Genomic DNA, 14,612 nt, shown 5'->3' on the forward strand with positions numbered 1-14,612 from the left:
AGATGGCGCCGAGTGAGATGGCGCCCTGTGAGGTTGCCTGTAAAAGTCGTGGTCTGCCGAGGGACGATTGCGATCGGACGAGCTGTAAGTTCCCGGGTCGGGCTGGGAGTCTGCGGGGGGCGGCACCCGTCTGTATGGATAGTGAGACATGACGGCAGGAGCTGTGGAGAGACGCGCTGGGTTCTGTAGACAGAGGTTGCCGGGGAAGAAAGGAGATGTAAAAATGTCTTAAAAAGAAGAGAATTAGAGAATTTTGACGATGGCGTATATCTTAAGATTGTAGAATATGTCGGCCTACAGCTGACAACATTGGCAACTGAATGCAGGGCAACACATGCTGTGCCGTGCTCCTTTTTCTCTAAGGAAAGTGAGGAAGAGTTGAGAGAATATGACCAGTAATCAAGGCAGGAGGCACAGACGGAAAAATTCAAACACAATTCCACTTATATCAAAACATGAAATGCAGGTTTCAAGGAAAAACTTCATTGCGCCCCTTCCAAAAAAGAATTGTAGTAATCATGTAGTAGTACATGTAGGCCACCATACAAGTCAAGTGTGTCAGCAAAACTTTATACTGTAATCACATAGGAAATAAAAAATACTATAGGATTACTATTATACTATAGTAGCATGTGAACATGGGAGTATTAGCTATAGTGGTATGATACCATACCACCATACCATACGACAAAATACAAAGCACGATAAGTTCACTGTTAATAACTCACTGTGGTGCACCACCACACAGTCACACAGTGTAAACGACAATATTATTTTAGCATGTTTTCGTTACGTTGCTGTAAAAGAGGGAAACCTACAGATCACTAAAAAATGGTTGGATCAATGTAACGTCACACTCGGCTTGGTAATTTACCATGGCCATGAAACCACAGAGCCTTACCATTATTTCAACATGTAAACCGTATAATTGATTGTTTCACTCGGCTAACGCGAGCTAACCAACTTAGCATCACAGCAAAGTTAGCTAACAATAGCACATAACGGTAACATTAAACAGGAAGAATCCGGATCAGAAACGGCCTTACCTTAAATAATAATAAAAGAACCTGTCCAGCCGCCTAATATGGATAATAAGCAATAATAAGCAATATTAATTATGTTAATGAGAAAGAAAATTAACAGTAAATTGAGACAGTTATTCCAAGCTAACAATGAGCTAACGTGCCCAGAAAGTTCAACGCTACAACTCAAGTACTTCCGGGGCAAAGTCTCTAGTGACAGTATCCTCGCGTCACCAGGCTCTCTCAGAGGGGAGAGACAAGTGACAGCGTGTCGTTATTTTTAATATGATTATTACGATATTATAATTACATCATTTGACCTGTTAAAAAAAACTGCCAGTTCTAGTGGCTATAACACACGGCTAACTACTAATGTCAAATTATTTTGTCAAAACGAGTAGCCGAAAACTAGGACCCTTTTTAATATTTGACGTCAACTCGTTCGTTCCCACCCGGAATTACATAAAAGACGGACCGCATTACAATCGGTTTCTGATATTTATGAGCGTGAAATTATCGTAAAATATTACTCTGCTCGGGCACAGTTCCGTTTAATTTGTCACTTGCTAGAAAAGCAACGATTAAAACGAGTCTGGCCTATCTGAGATGTTGTCGCAAAGAACATAAAATAGGAGTCAATGTTTTAGTGTTAATTTAGGGGAGTAGCGTTCCGATGTACCGCTATGCTACGTGTACAGTACAGTAACAGAGTCACGCAAGCGAGGAGAGGCTAGCTAGCAGGCAGGCAGAAATGGCTCCAGAGCAAACCGGTTAGCAACAGCTCATTTTAAACTTTTTATCTTACTTACACTGTGTTTAACGCTACTTTTGTGTAAAACTAACGAGATACAATCATTAACATGGAGGACAGTTAAGTTTGGCGACAGAATCAAAGTCATAAAATGAGGTGAGAGGCTCTAGCGGAATAAGAGGATGGAGGAGTGAAGAACCCTTATTCTGGAAAACAACACGACTCCTGATCAACACCGTTACATCTTTTTTTAAATTAAATAGTTTTATTGTTGTTTTCAACGCCATACCCTCAACTGTAATTAGTTGTGCTTTGGAAAAAAAATGATGTATTCATCGAGAAGAAAGCCTGTCCTCTACTTCAAAGAGGAGAGAAGGTAAGCAGTTATTTGTTTTCTTTGAAATGAACTGATTCATCAGCTCTTCATTCTTCAGTTTTCTGTTGGTTAGATGGCGCCTAACGTTTTCTAACTATTCCATTAAGATAAATCAAAGAGGACAGATGGAAGCACTTTTGTTTTCTTTGAGTCAGAGCTAATGTTGAGTTGTAGAGTTGGTTAAAAGCTGGCGAGTGTTCAGGACCATTATAACTCATGTCTAAACAGTCTCGCTATACTCTTCTATATGATTCTGTAATAAATAATAACAATAGATTGAAGCAACAAGTATCAGTTTGCTCCAAACGGTAACTCCAGTTCTTGGCCTCAGAGGAAGTGAGACATCTAAACTGCCTCGTCAAGAAGAGACTGAGAAGTGAGTAGATAAGTTTGGTGGTGATGCTCAGATAGTCAGTGGTTCCCAAACTGCAGTCCAGGGGGGCACCCAGTGGCCGTGGAAGGGTTTCCAGGCGGTCACTGGCAAAATGAGGATGTCTTCTTCATTTATTGAACTTCACAGGCACAGACTGAGTGTGTGTAACAGTGGAAGAGGATCTGAGGGGCTTTTCATTTAAATCTCACTGTTATGTTATTTAGCTAGAACATTCTGGTAAGTTCAGAAAATTAGATCACTTTACTGCAATGCAGCCTTTAAAACCAGGAAAACATAACACTTATGCACCATATCACAGACATCACAATATCTAGTCTCATATCCCAATATCGATATCTTGCCCAGCCCTAGTTTAAAGTTGGTCTCTGGTCTGTGATGAAGTGAATCTCTCTGGGACAGACTTTGGGAACCCTGATGCTGAGTGTGTGTTCAGTTTGTGGAATGAGGACAGCTGACGGTGTGTTCACTCACTGTCTCTGGACGGCATGGAGATAGGCTGTGTAATAATGCATGCAAGGCAGGGAACAGACTTAGCCACCTTAACCAGCTGCACCCTCGATTAGCCTGCCACCACTAACACATTTTAGCTTAGAATATAGATTATATGGAACTTTATCCCAGCGGGGAAATTGTGTCTTTCCAGCAGCATATAGTAATGGGATACAGCAAAGAAAAAAGTAGGATCTGCATAAGAATATAAGTATTACACACATAGATCACACATAACACAGTCCTTGGGATATCATGAGTCAAAATATATGAATCAAAAGCTTGAAAATATATTAGCCTACAGCATTAATAGGATGTGCAAAAATAGCAGTAGTGCATGCATACTGAGACAAAGAAATATGACTGAAAAATATAAACATTTATTAAAATGTGAAAATAGGCTATGTGCAGTGCAGCATAAAAAATAAAATATATAGCCTAACAATTGATGTTATTCGGTTACCCTGTAAAATAGACCAACTCACGACCAACATTTGTTTTGGTTGTTATTAATCATTTCCAGTCTGGATACATGAGTCAGACTACTAACTACTACATGTAGTAGACCTGTTGCTGAAGCCTCATTCCTGCCTGTGATGATGATGATGATGAAGATGGAGTGTGTGCTCTCACAGCTCTGCATGTCAGTTTCTTCTCCAGCTTGCACTTGTGTTTCACCTGTCCTTGTTATGTTTTGGTTAACAACAGTTTTGGTCACCTGACCCATCATGTGACTCCAGTCTCTGTTACTTCATCTAGCATGATGTACTAGTTGTCTGTCTCTTCTTCTGTGGTGTTGTTCATACCAGTTAAGAACACATGAAGAAGAAATAGCTGGATATGAGCAGCAGTACAGACTTCATGTTGTTCTCTGAGGCTTTCCAAGTATCCAGCTCCTTCTACCCATAATCCTTTGCTTTTTGCGGTCATTTTCTAGGGATGCTCTGATATGAAAATTTTGGCCCATAGTAGATACTGATAACCGATATTAACATTGTCGTTATGGCCGATAATAACCAATATTTACTGATGTCGATATGATCTGTAATACATACTGAAATACACATGTAAACACTGTGAATTTGAAAAAGTAATGTCTTTATTTCCAAAAACATTTGGAAAAGCCCATAAATCATAGATTTACCGCATTGTTTCTTCTCAATATGAAATTTTTTGCCGATACGGATAACCGATATTAACATTGTAACATTGATTGGACAGATACCGATATATATTTAAAAAAAATACATCCGCTCAAACGATATGCCAACATATTGTGCATCTAGTTGGTATTAGTTTTGGTACAGATGAAGAAGAAAAAAAAATAAACAGCAATGAGCACTTGGCAGTAGAGCTGCAGCGATTCATGTTAATCAATTAAGTTGTCAACTATTAAATTAATTGCCAACTATTTTAATAACCAATTTGAGTATTTTAGAGAAAAAAGTTAAAATTCTCTGATTCCAGCTTCTTAAATGTGAATATTTTCTGGTTTCTTTACTCTTCTATGACAGTAAACTGAATATCTTTGGGTTGTCAAACTTTTCAACAAAGCAAGACATTTGAGGACGGCATCTTGGGCTTTAGGAAACGGCGATCGTCATTTTTCACCATTTTCTGATGTTTTATAGACCAAACAACTAATCGATTACTCGAGAAAATCATTGACAATGAAAATAATCATTGATGCAGCCCTAATTACGTTGCATTGAATTTGGATCGTCCGTGTGTGTTTTGCAGGTTCCTGTCGGGGAAGTGTACGGTCTACAAGCTGTTTGGTCTGTGCATGGTGCTGGTGCTGGTCTCTCTGCTCTGGCTGCAGCTCGGCTGCACAGGGGAAATGTCCGAGGGGGCAGGGCCGGAGCATCCGCAGCGTCAGCAGGCTCCGCCCCCTCCCTGCCCCGCGGCCGCGGCGGACGAGCCGGGCTGGGGGCCTCACAGGCTGGCCCTCATCGTGCCGTTCAGGGAGCGCTTCGAGGAGCTGCTGGTGTTCGTCCCCTACATGCACGCCTACCTCAGCAAGAAGAAGATCCGCCACAGGATCTTCATCATCAACCAGGTGGATCACTACAGGTGAGAGGGGGGAGGAGGGGGCAACGCTTTATTTGCAGGAAGCAGGCTAGGAAGGAAGTTAGGCTTTGTTTCAGAGGAACATGGGTTCCCGCCTCAAACTTCACAACACAGCGCGTGTATGACATCTGCTGGTCAAATAAATGTAGTGCAACTACAACTGATACCCCCACAAAGCCCCCCTGTGCTGCCGGGCCCGCACCATGCACATGCACGTTTCTGTCTGACTGCACTACTGCTGAAGACAAATGTATGTGTTATTTGGCACATCTCTGTATCTACATTTCTAATTTTGTTATCAAGCACTTTGTCTTATTTTTTAGTTCTGAATGCGCCAACCTGTCTAAACTAAACCAGTCGTGTGAATCAGGTACTGAGCGAAGCAGCCTTTGCTGTCTCCAGGTTCAACCGGGCGTCTCTGATCAACGTGGGCTACATGGAGAGCGGGAACGACACAGACTACCTGGCCATGCACGACGTGGACCTGCTCCCTCTGAACGAGGCTCTGGACTATGGCTTCCCCTCCGACGGCCCGTTCCACGTGGCCTCGCCCGAGCTGCACCCGCTCTACCACTACAAGACCTATGTGGGCGGCATCCTGCTGCTCACCAAGAAGCACTACCACATGGTATACCCTGTCTCCTCTGCTTTCTCTCCTTTCCCTCACTGCCACATGGTATACCCTGTTTCCTCTGCTCTCTCTCCTCTCCCTCACTGCCACATGGTATACCCTGTTTCCTCTGCTCTTTCTCCTCTCCCTCACTGCCACATGGTATACCCTGTCTCCTCTGCTCTCTCTCCTCTCCCTCGCTGCCACATGGTATACCCTGTCTCCTCTGCTCTCTCTCCTCTCCCTCACTACCACATGGTATACCCTGTCTCCTCTGCTCTCTCTCCTCTCCCTCACTACCACATGGTATACCCTGTTTCCTCTGCTCTCTCTCCTCTCCCTCACTACCACATGGTATCCCCTGTTTCCTCTGCTCTCTCTCCTCTCCCTCGCTGCCACATGGTATACCCTGTCTCCTCTGCTCTCTCTCCTCTCCCTCACTGCCACATGGTATACCCTGTCTCCTCTGCTCTCTCTCCTCTCCCTCACTACCACATGGTATACCCTGTTTCCTCTGCTCTCTCTCCTCTCCCTCACTGCCACATGGTATACCCTGTCTCCTCTGCTCTCTCTCCTCTCCCTCACTGCCACATGGTATACCCTGTCTCCTCTGCTCTCTCTCCTCTCCCTCACTACCACATGGTATACCCTGTTTCCTCTGCTCTCTCTCCTCTCCCTCACTACCACATGGTATCCCCTGTTTCCTCTGCTCTCTCTCCTCTCCCTCGCTGCCACATGGTATACCCTGTCTCCTCTGCTCTCTCTCCTCTCCCTCACTGCCACATGGTATACCCTGTCTCCTCTGCTCTCTCTCCTCTCCCTCACTACCACATGGTATACCCTGTTTCCTCTGCTCTCTCTCCTCTCCCTCACTGCCACATGGTATACCCTGTCTCCTCTGCTCTCTCTCCTCTCCCTCACTGCCACATGGTATACCCTGTTTCCTCTGCTCTCTCTCCTCTCCCTCACTGCCACATGGTATACCCTGTCTCCTCTGCTCTCTCCTCTCCCTCACTACCACATGGTATACCCTGTCTCCTCTGCTCTCTCCTCTCCCTCACTACCACATGGTATACCCTGTTTCCTCTCCTCTCTCTCCTCTCCCTCACTGCCACATGGTATACCCTGTTTCCTCTGCTCTCTCTCCTCTCCCTCACTGCCACATGGTATACCCTGTCTCCTCTGCTCTCTCCTCTCCCTCACTACCACATGGTATACCCTGTTTCCTCTGCTCTCTCTCCTCTCCCTCACTGCCACATGGTATACCCTGTCTCCTCTGCTCTCTCCTCTCCCTCGCTGCCACATGGTATACCCTGTTTCCTCTGCTCTCTCTCCTCTCCCTCACTACCACATGGTATCCCCTGTCTCCTCTGCTCTCTCCTCTCCCTCACTACCACATGGTATCCCCTGTCTCCTCTGCTCTCTCTCCTCTCCCTCACTACCACATGGTATACCCTGTCTCCTCTGCTCTCTCTCCTCTCCCTCGCTGCCACATGGTATCCCCTGTCTCCTCTGCTCTCTCTCCTCTCCCTCACTACCACATGGTATACCCTGTCTCCTCTGCTCTCTCCTCTCCCTCGCTGCCACATGGTATACCCTGTCTCCTCTGCTCTCTCCTCTCCCTCACTACCACATGGTATCCCCTGTCTGCTCTGCTCTCTCTCCTCTCCCTCACTACCACATGGTATACCCTGTTTCTTCTGCTCTCTCTCCTCTCCCTCGCTGCCACATGGTATCCCCTGTCTCCTCTGCTCTCTCTCCTCTCCCTCACTACCACATGGTATCCCCTGTCTCCTCTGCTCTCTCTTCTCTCCCTCACTACCACATGGTATCCCCTGTTTCTTCTGCTCTCTCTCCTCTCCCTCACTACCACATGGTATCCCCTGTCTCCTCTGCTCTCTCTCCTCTCCCTCACTACCACATGGTATCCCCTGTTTCTTCTGCTCTCTCTCCTCTCCCTCACTACCACATGGTATACCCTGTTTCTTCTGCTCTCTCTCCTCTCCCTCGCTGCCACATGGTATCCCCTGTCTCCTCTGCTCTCTCTCCTCTCCCTCACTACCACATGGTATCCCCTGTTTCTTCTGCTCTCTCTCCTCTCCCTCACTACCACATGGTATCCCCTGTCTCCTCTGCTCTCTCTCCTCTCCTCTCCCTCGCTGCCACATGGTATCCCCTGTTTCTTCTGCTCTCTCTCCTCTCCTCTCCCTCACTGCCACATGGTATACCCTGTTTCCTCTGCTCTCTCTCCTCTCCCTCGCTGCCACATGGTATACCCTGTTTCCTCTGCTCTCTCTCCTCTCCCTCACTACCACATGGTATACCCTGTTTCCTCTGCTCTCTCTCCTCTCCTCTCCCTCGCTGCCACATGGTATACCCTGTTTCCTCTGCTCTCTCTCCTCTCCTCTCCCTCGCTGCCACATGGTATACCCTGTTTCCTCTGCTCTCTCTCCTCTCCTCTCCCTCGCTGCCACATGGTATACCCTGTTTCCTCTGCTCTCTCTCCTCTCCCTCACTACCACATGGTATACCCTGTTTCCTCTGCTCTCTCTCCTCTCCCTCACTACCACATGGTATACCCTGTTTCTTCTGCTCTCTCTCCTCTCCCTCACTACCACATGGTATACCCTGTTTCCTCTGCTCTCTCTCCTCTCCCTCACTACCACATGGTATACCCTGTTTCCTCTGCTCTCTCTCCTCTCCCTCACTACCACATGGTATACCCTGTTTCCTCTGCTCTCTCTCCTCTCCCTCACTACCACATGGTATACCCTGTTTCCTCTGCTCTCTCTCCTCTCCCTCACTACCACATGGTATACCCTGTTTCTTCTGCTCTCTCTCCTCTCCCTCACTGCCACATGGTATACCCTGTCTCCTCTGCTCTCTCTCCTCTCCCTCGCTGCCACATGGTATACCCTGTTTCTTCTGCTCTCTCTCCTCTCCTTCACTGCCACATGGTATACCCTGTCTCCTCTGCTCTCTCTCCTCTCCCTCGCTGCCACATGGTATACCCTGTTTCCTCTGCTCTCTCTCCTCTCCCTCGCTGCCACATGGTATACCCTGTTTCCTCTGCTCTCTCTCCTCTCCCTCACTACCACATGGTATACCCTGTTTCCTCTGCTCTCTCTCCTCTCCCTCACTACCACATGGTATACCCTGTTTCCTCTGCTCTCTCTCCTCTCCTCTCCCTCGCTGCCACATGGTATACCCTGTTTCCTCTGCTCTCTCTCCTCTCCTCTCCCTCGCTGCCACATGGTATACCCTGTTTCCTCTGCTCTCTCTCCTCTCCTCTCCCTCGCTGCCACATGGTATACCCTGTTTCCTCTGCTCTCTCTCCTCTCCTCTCCCTCGCTGCCACATGGTATACCCTGTTTCCTCTGCTCTCTCTCCTCTCCTCTCCCTCGCTGCCACATGGTATACCCTGTTTCCTCTGCTCTCTCTCCTCTCCCTCGCTGCCACATGGTATACCCTGTTTCCTCTGCTCTCTCTCCTCTCCTCTCCCTCGCTGCCACATGGTATACCCTGTTTCCTCTGCTCTCTCTCCTCTCCTCTCCCTCGCTGCCACATGGTATACCCTGTTTCCTCTGCTCTCTCTCCTCTCCTCTCCCTCGCTACCACATGGTATACCCTGTTTCCTCTGCTCTCTCTCCTCTCCTCTCCCTCGCTGCCACATGGTATACCCTGTTTCCTCTGCTCTCTCTCCTCTCCCTCACTACCACATGGTATACCCTGTTTCTTCTGCTCTCTCTCCTCTCCCTCACTGCCACATGGTATACCCTGTTTCCTCTGCTCTCTCTCCTCTCCCTCACTACCACATGGTATACCCTGTTTCTTCTGCTCTCTCTCCTCTCCCTCACTGCCACATGGTATACCCTGTCTCCTCTGCTCTCTCTCCTCTCCCTCACTACCACATGGTATACCCTGTTTCTTCTGCTCTCTCTCCTCTCCCTCACTGCCACATGGTATACCCTGTCTCCTCTGCTCTCTCTCCTCTCCCTCGCTGCCACATGGTATACCCTGTTTCTTCTGCTCTCTCTCCTCTCCCTCACTGCCACATGGTATACCCTGTCTCCTCTGCTCTCTCTCCTCTCCCTCGCTGCCACATGGTATACCCTGTTTCCTCTGCTCTCTCTCCTCTCCTCTCCCTCGCTGCCACATGGTATACCCTGTTTCCTCTGCTCTCTCTCCTCTCCCTCACTACCACATGGTATACCCTGTTTCCTCTGCTCTCTCTCCTCTCCTCTCCCTCGCTGCCACATGGTATACCCTGTTTCCTCTGCTCTCTCTCCTCTCCTCTCCCTCGCTGCCACATGGTATACCCTGTTTCCTCTGCTCTCTCTCCTCTCCCTCGCTGCCACATGGTATACCCTGTTTCCTCTGCTCTCTCTCCTCTCCCTCACTACCACATGGTATCCCCTGTTTCCTCTGCTCTCTCTCCTCTCCTCTCCCTCGCTGCCACATGGTATACCCTGTTTCCTCTGCTCTCTCTCCTCTCCTCTCCCTCGCTGCCACATGGTATACCCTGTTTCCTCTGCTCTCTCTCCTCTCCTCTCCCTCGCTGCCACATGGTATACCCTGTTTCCTCTGCTCTCTCTCCTCTCCTCTCCCTCGCTGCCACATGGTATACCCTGTTTCCTCTGCTCTCTCTCCTCTCCCTCGCTGCCACATGGTATACCCTGTTTCCTCTGCTCTCTCTCCTCTCCTCTCCCTCGCTGCCACATGGTATACCCTGTTTCCTCTGCTCTCTCTCCTCTCCTCTCCCTCGCTGCCACATGGTATACCCTGTTTCCTCTGCTCTCTCTCCTCTCCTCTCCCTCGCTACCACATGGTATACCCTGTTTCCTCTGCTCTCTCTCCTCTCCTCTCCCTCGCTGCCACATGGTATACCCTGTTTCCTCTGCTCTCTCTCCTCTCCCTCACTACCACATGGTATACCCTGTTTCTTCTGCTCTCTCTCCTCTCCCTCACTGCCACATGGTATACCCTGTTTCCTCTGCTCTCTCTCCTCTCCCTCACTACCACATGGTATACCCTGTTTCTTCTGCTCTCTCTCCTCTCCCTCACTGCCACATGGTATACCCTGTCTCCTCTGCTCTCTCTCCTCTCCCTCACTACCACATGGTATACCCTGTTTCTTCTGCTCTCTCTCCTCTCCCTCACTGCCACATGGTATACCCTGTCTCCTCTGCTCTCTCTCCTCTCCCTCGCTGCCACATGGTATACCCTGTTTCTTCTGCTCTCTCTCCTCTCCCTCACTGCCACATGGTATACCCTGTCTCCTCTGCTCTCTCTCCTCTCCCTCGCTGCCACATGGTATACCCTGTTTCCTCTGCTCTCTCTCCTCTCCTCTCCCTCGCTGCCACATGGTATACCCTGTTTCCTCTGCTCTCTCTCCTCTCCCTCACTACCACATGGTATACCCTGTTTCCTCTGCTCTCTCTCCTCTCCTCTCCCTCGCTGCCACATGGTATACCCTGTTTCCTCTGCTCTCTCTCCTCTCCTCTCCCTCGCTGCCACATGGTATACCCTGTTTCCTCTGCTCTCTCTCCTCTCCTCTCCCTCGCTGCCACATGGTATACCCTGTTTTCTCTGCTCTCTCTCCTCTCCCTCGCTGCCACATGGTATCCCCTGTTTCTTCTGCTCTCTCTCCTCTCCCTCACTGCCACATGGCATACCCTGTTTCCTCTGCTCTCTCTCCTCTCCCTCACTACCACATGGTATACCCTGTTTCTTCTGCTCTCTCTCCTCTCCCTCGCTGCCACATGGTATCCCCTGTCTCCTCTGCTCTCTCTTCTCTCCCTCGTTACCACATGGTATACCCTGTCTCCTCTGCTCTCTCCTCTCCCTCGCTACCACATGGTATATCCTGTCTCCTCTGCTCTCTCTCCTCTCCCTCGCTACCACATGGTATACCCTGTCTCCTCTGCTCTCTCTCCTCTCCCTCGCTACCACATGGTATACCCTGTCTCCTCTGCTCTCTCTCCTCTCCCTCGCTGCCACATGGTATACCCTGTTTCCTCTGCTCTCTCTCCTCTCCTCTCCCTCGCTGCCACATGGTATACCCTGTTTCCTCTGCTCTCTCTCCTCTCCCTCGCTGCCACATGGTATACCCTGTTTCCTCTGCTCTCTCTCCTCTCCCTCACTACCACATGGTATCCCCTGTTTCTTCTGCTCTCTCTCCTCTCCCTCGCTACCACATGGTATACCCTGTCTCCTCTGCTCTCTCTCCTCTCCCTCACTACCACATGGTATCCCCTGTCTCCTCTGCTCTCTCTTCTCTCCCTCGTTACCACATGGTATACCCTGTCTCCTCTGCTCTCTCCTCTCCCTCGTTACCACATGGTATACCCTGTCTCCTCTGCTCTCTCCTCTCCCTCGCTACCACATGGTACCACAGTATACCCTGTTTGTTCTCCTATCACTCTGTTCTCTCCCTTCTCTTGCCCCCTTCTCTCGCTCCCTCTCACCCCCCCCCCCCCCCGTCTCTCCCCTCCCCTCTCCCCTTCTCCTCGCTCTCCTCCCTCTCCTCTCCCCCACTTGCTAATGCAAAATGGCTGAAAACACACAGCTAAAATACAATGTTAGACATAGAAAGAAGGCTATATTGCACTGGATACATGACTACATGACTGTATCCGTTGTTTCTCTCTCTGCAGTGTAACGGCATGTCGAACCGCTTCTGGGGTTGGGGCAGAGAAGATGACGAGTTCTACAGAAGGCTGAGGAAAGCTGAACTACAGGTAAAAAACCTCTGCAGGGCTGAAGTCTGAGTCTACTGCCTTGCTGATGGGACCCCCAGCAGAACTCATGTCTCTTCCCCAGATGCTTCCCTGGCAGCCCGGGATTCAAACCGCCCACCGGCTGCTTCAGTTCATTTCCAGTCGATAATCAGCCAAATCACTCCGCGATATGTGCATGTATTCAACGGCTTTCCTGATCAGTATTATTGATTCTTATTCATTCAGTCTGTTCTCTCTGCAGCTGTTCAGACCCAGTGGAATAACAACCGGGTATAAAACCTTCCGGCACATCCATGACCCGGCCTGGAGGAAGAGGGACCAGAAGAGAGTAGCAGCACAGAAGCAGGTACGTGCTTTCAGATAGTTCTATGTGTTTCCAGAAAAAAAAAATTTTTTGAAGATGCCAAATCATTCAAAACAATAAGCATTTTGCTTTAGGAGCATTGTGCCAGCGAGCAGCGCTGTTCCAAAATGTGTCAACGTGTGTCGTTGCCTGGGAAATGCACATTCCATAATACAACTGTTCGCATCGCATCCCATAATAGTATGATGATGCTTGGGATGCCATTGTCAACATAGATGCGAACAGCGAGGGCCCCCACCGTTGCGGTCGGGGTACGTTTCGAAATCCCCTCCAGGCCTGAAAAAGTGTCTAGGGGAAACATGTTTATAATACAATACAATTTATATCACATGCTTATTGGAACATTATCGCCTCTTCTTCCCTGATAAAACAAAACAAGTTGTTGCTGTCGGGTGAAAACGTATCTTCAAAAAATGTCAACAGCTTTTTTTTGCTTTATCCAAGGGGTTTTCAAAGGGTTTCATAAGAGATCAGAGAGTTTTCTCAACCCAAAGAGGAGCACGTATGTCAATTGTAAACCTTCAATTAAAGTGGAAACTGATTGGCGGTTTCTATATTGTTATTCTAAATGCCTGTGCACGGGTCAAGACAGGATCCTGTGTTCACATCCGTGTGAAACTGGTTGTAATCTTTGTTTTCCCGGTCGGCAAATGAACCAGTAACGTTAACTTTGAGCATGAAATGAAACGGCAGGATGTTCAGGCGGACTCGGAGAAGCCCTGACGCAACTCAGCCAGCGAGAGAAGACTCTGTGTTCAGGAAATGGAATCTCTGTTCCGGGAGGAGACTAGCACTACCACTTTTGTCCACTAAAATCAACCCAAAATCAAAGTTCCTTGTAGCTGCTTTAAGTAAGGTAAGAGCAGATGGGCGAATTTAAACAGAGAAAATAACTACCAATATCTCTCCCTCTATCTCGCTCTCTTTCTCTCTCTCTCTTTCTCTCCCCCTCCCTCCCTCCTGTAGGAGCAGTTTAAGGTGGATCCGGAGGGCGGCTTGTCTAACCTTCGTTACCAGGTGGAGTCCAGACAGGAAGTGGTCATCAGCGGCGCTCCCTGCACCGTCGTCAACATCAAACTGGACTGTGACCAGACAGTGACGCCATGGTGCCTGCTGGGCTAGCAGGCAGCGGAGAGGCGACTGACCGGTGGGAACCCCAAAAAATAGACCTCAACGCCTTTGTCATCCGCTGGACGGAGGGAAAGGAAGGAACAGTGGAACCCATGTGTCCATTAGTGTATTTGGACCTATCAGTGCTAAAGGGATGCCTGTGGGAAGCGCTGGTGGTGCTTGTAGTTCGTATTAAGTGACTATTGAAAACCTGTTTGAATCCCGGTGATCTTTAGCTAAGAGACAACATATTATTTTGTTTTGACTTCTAACGCTGTGAAAAGCTGCTAAGCTCTCGGCGGCGTCGGGAACGAGCTGCAACAGTGATGGGGGGGGGGGGGGGGGGGGGGGGGGGGGGAACGAAGAGGAAAAATAAGATAGAAACTGCTGACATGCAACCGGAAATCTCTCTTCATTCAAACCAAATGTGGCTGAACTGAGCGGAGCAACGGCAATGAAGTGATCTGGACACTGTGGAAAGAGCTAGCTGCCATGATGCTATTAATCGACTGACAGACAGGCAGGCACTGTCTCGCCCCCCCTTACAAACTAGCTGACTGGTCGTGCAGAGCAGGGCCAGGATGTAGTAGAGAAAGAGCCAGCACTCAAAAATGTCCTTTTGAGGGTTTTTATTCCTGTTTCAAACACAACGTACGCATTTCAGCACGAAGCCTTCGTCAGCGTTG

The 14,612-nt window shown here is 48.7% G+C and overlaps 1 protein-coding gene across 1 annotated transcript; it reads left to right on the top strand.

The window, feature by feature from the left end:
- Positions 1-2,096: 2,096 nt before the first annotated feature.
- On the top strand, positions 2,097-13,938 carry b4galt7 (xylosylprotein beta 1,4-galactosyltransferase, polypeptide 7 (galactosyltransferase I); the record flags this gene model as incomplete). The annotated part of the gene is made up of 6 exons (XM_083651602.1): positions 2,097-2,149; positions 4,773-5,105; positions 5,505-5,730; positions 12,369-12,452; positions 12,694-12,798; positions 13,783-13,938. 6 exons carry the CDS (start codon positions 2,097-2,099, stop codon positions 13,936-13,938), a joined length of 957 nt encoding a protein of 318 aa, XP_083507728.1.
- Positions 13,939-14,612: the final 674 nt, after the last annotated feature.

This window comes from Poromitra crassiceps (assembly GCF_964638095.1).
Source record: "Poromitra crassiceps genome assembly, chromosome: 15".
Classification (NCBI taxonomy): domain Eukaryota; kingdom Metazoa; phylum Chordata; class Actinopteri; order Beryciformes; family Melamphaidae; genus Poromitra; species Poromitra crassiceps.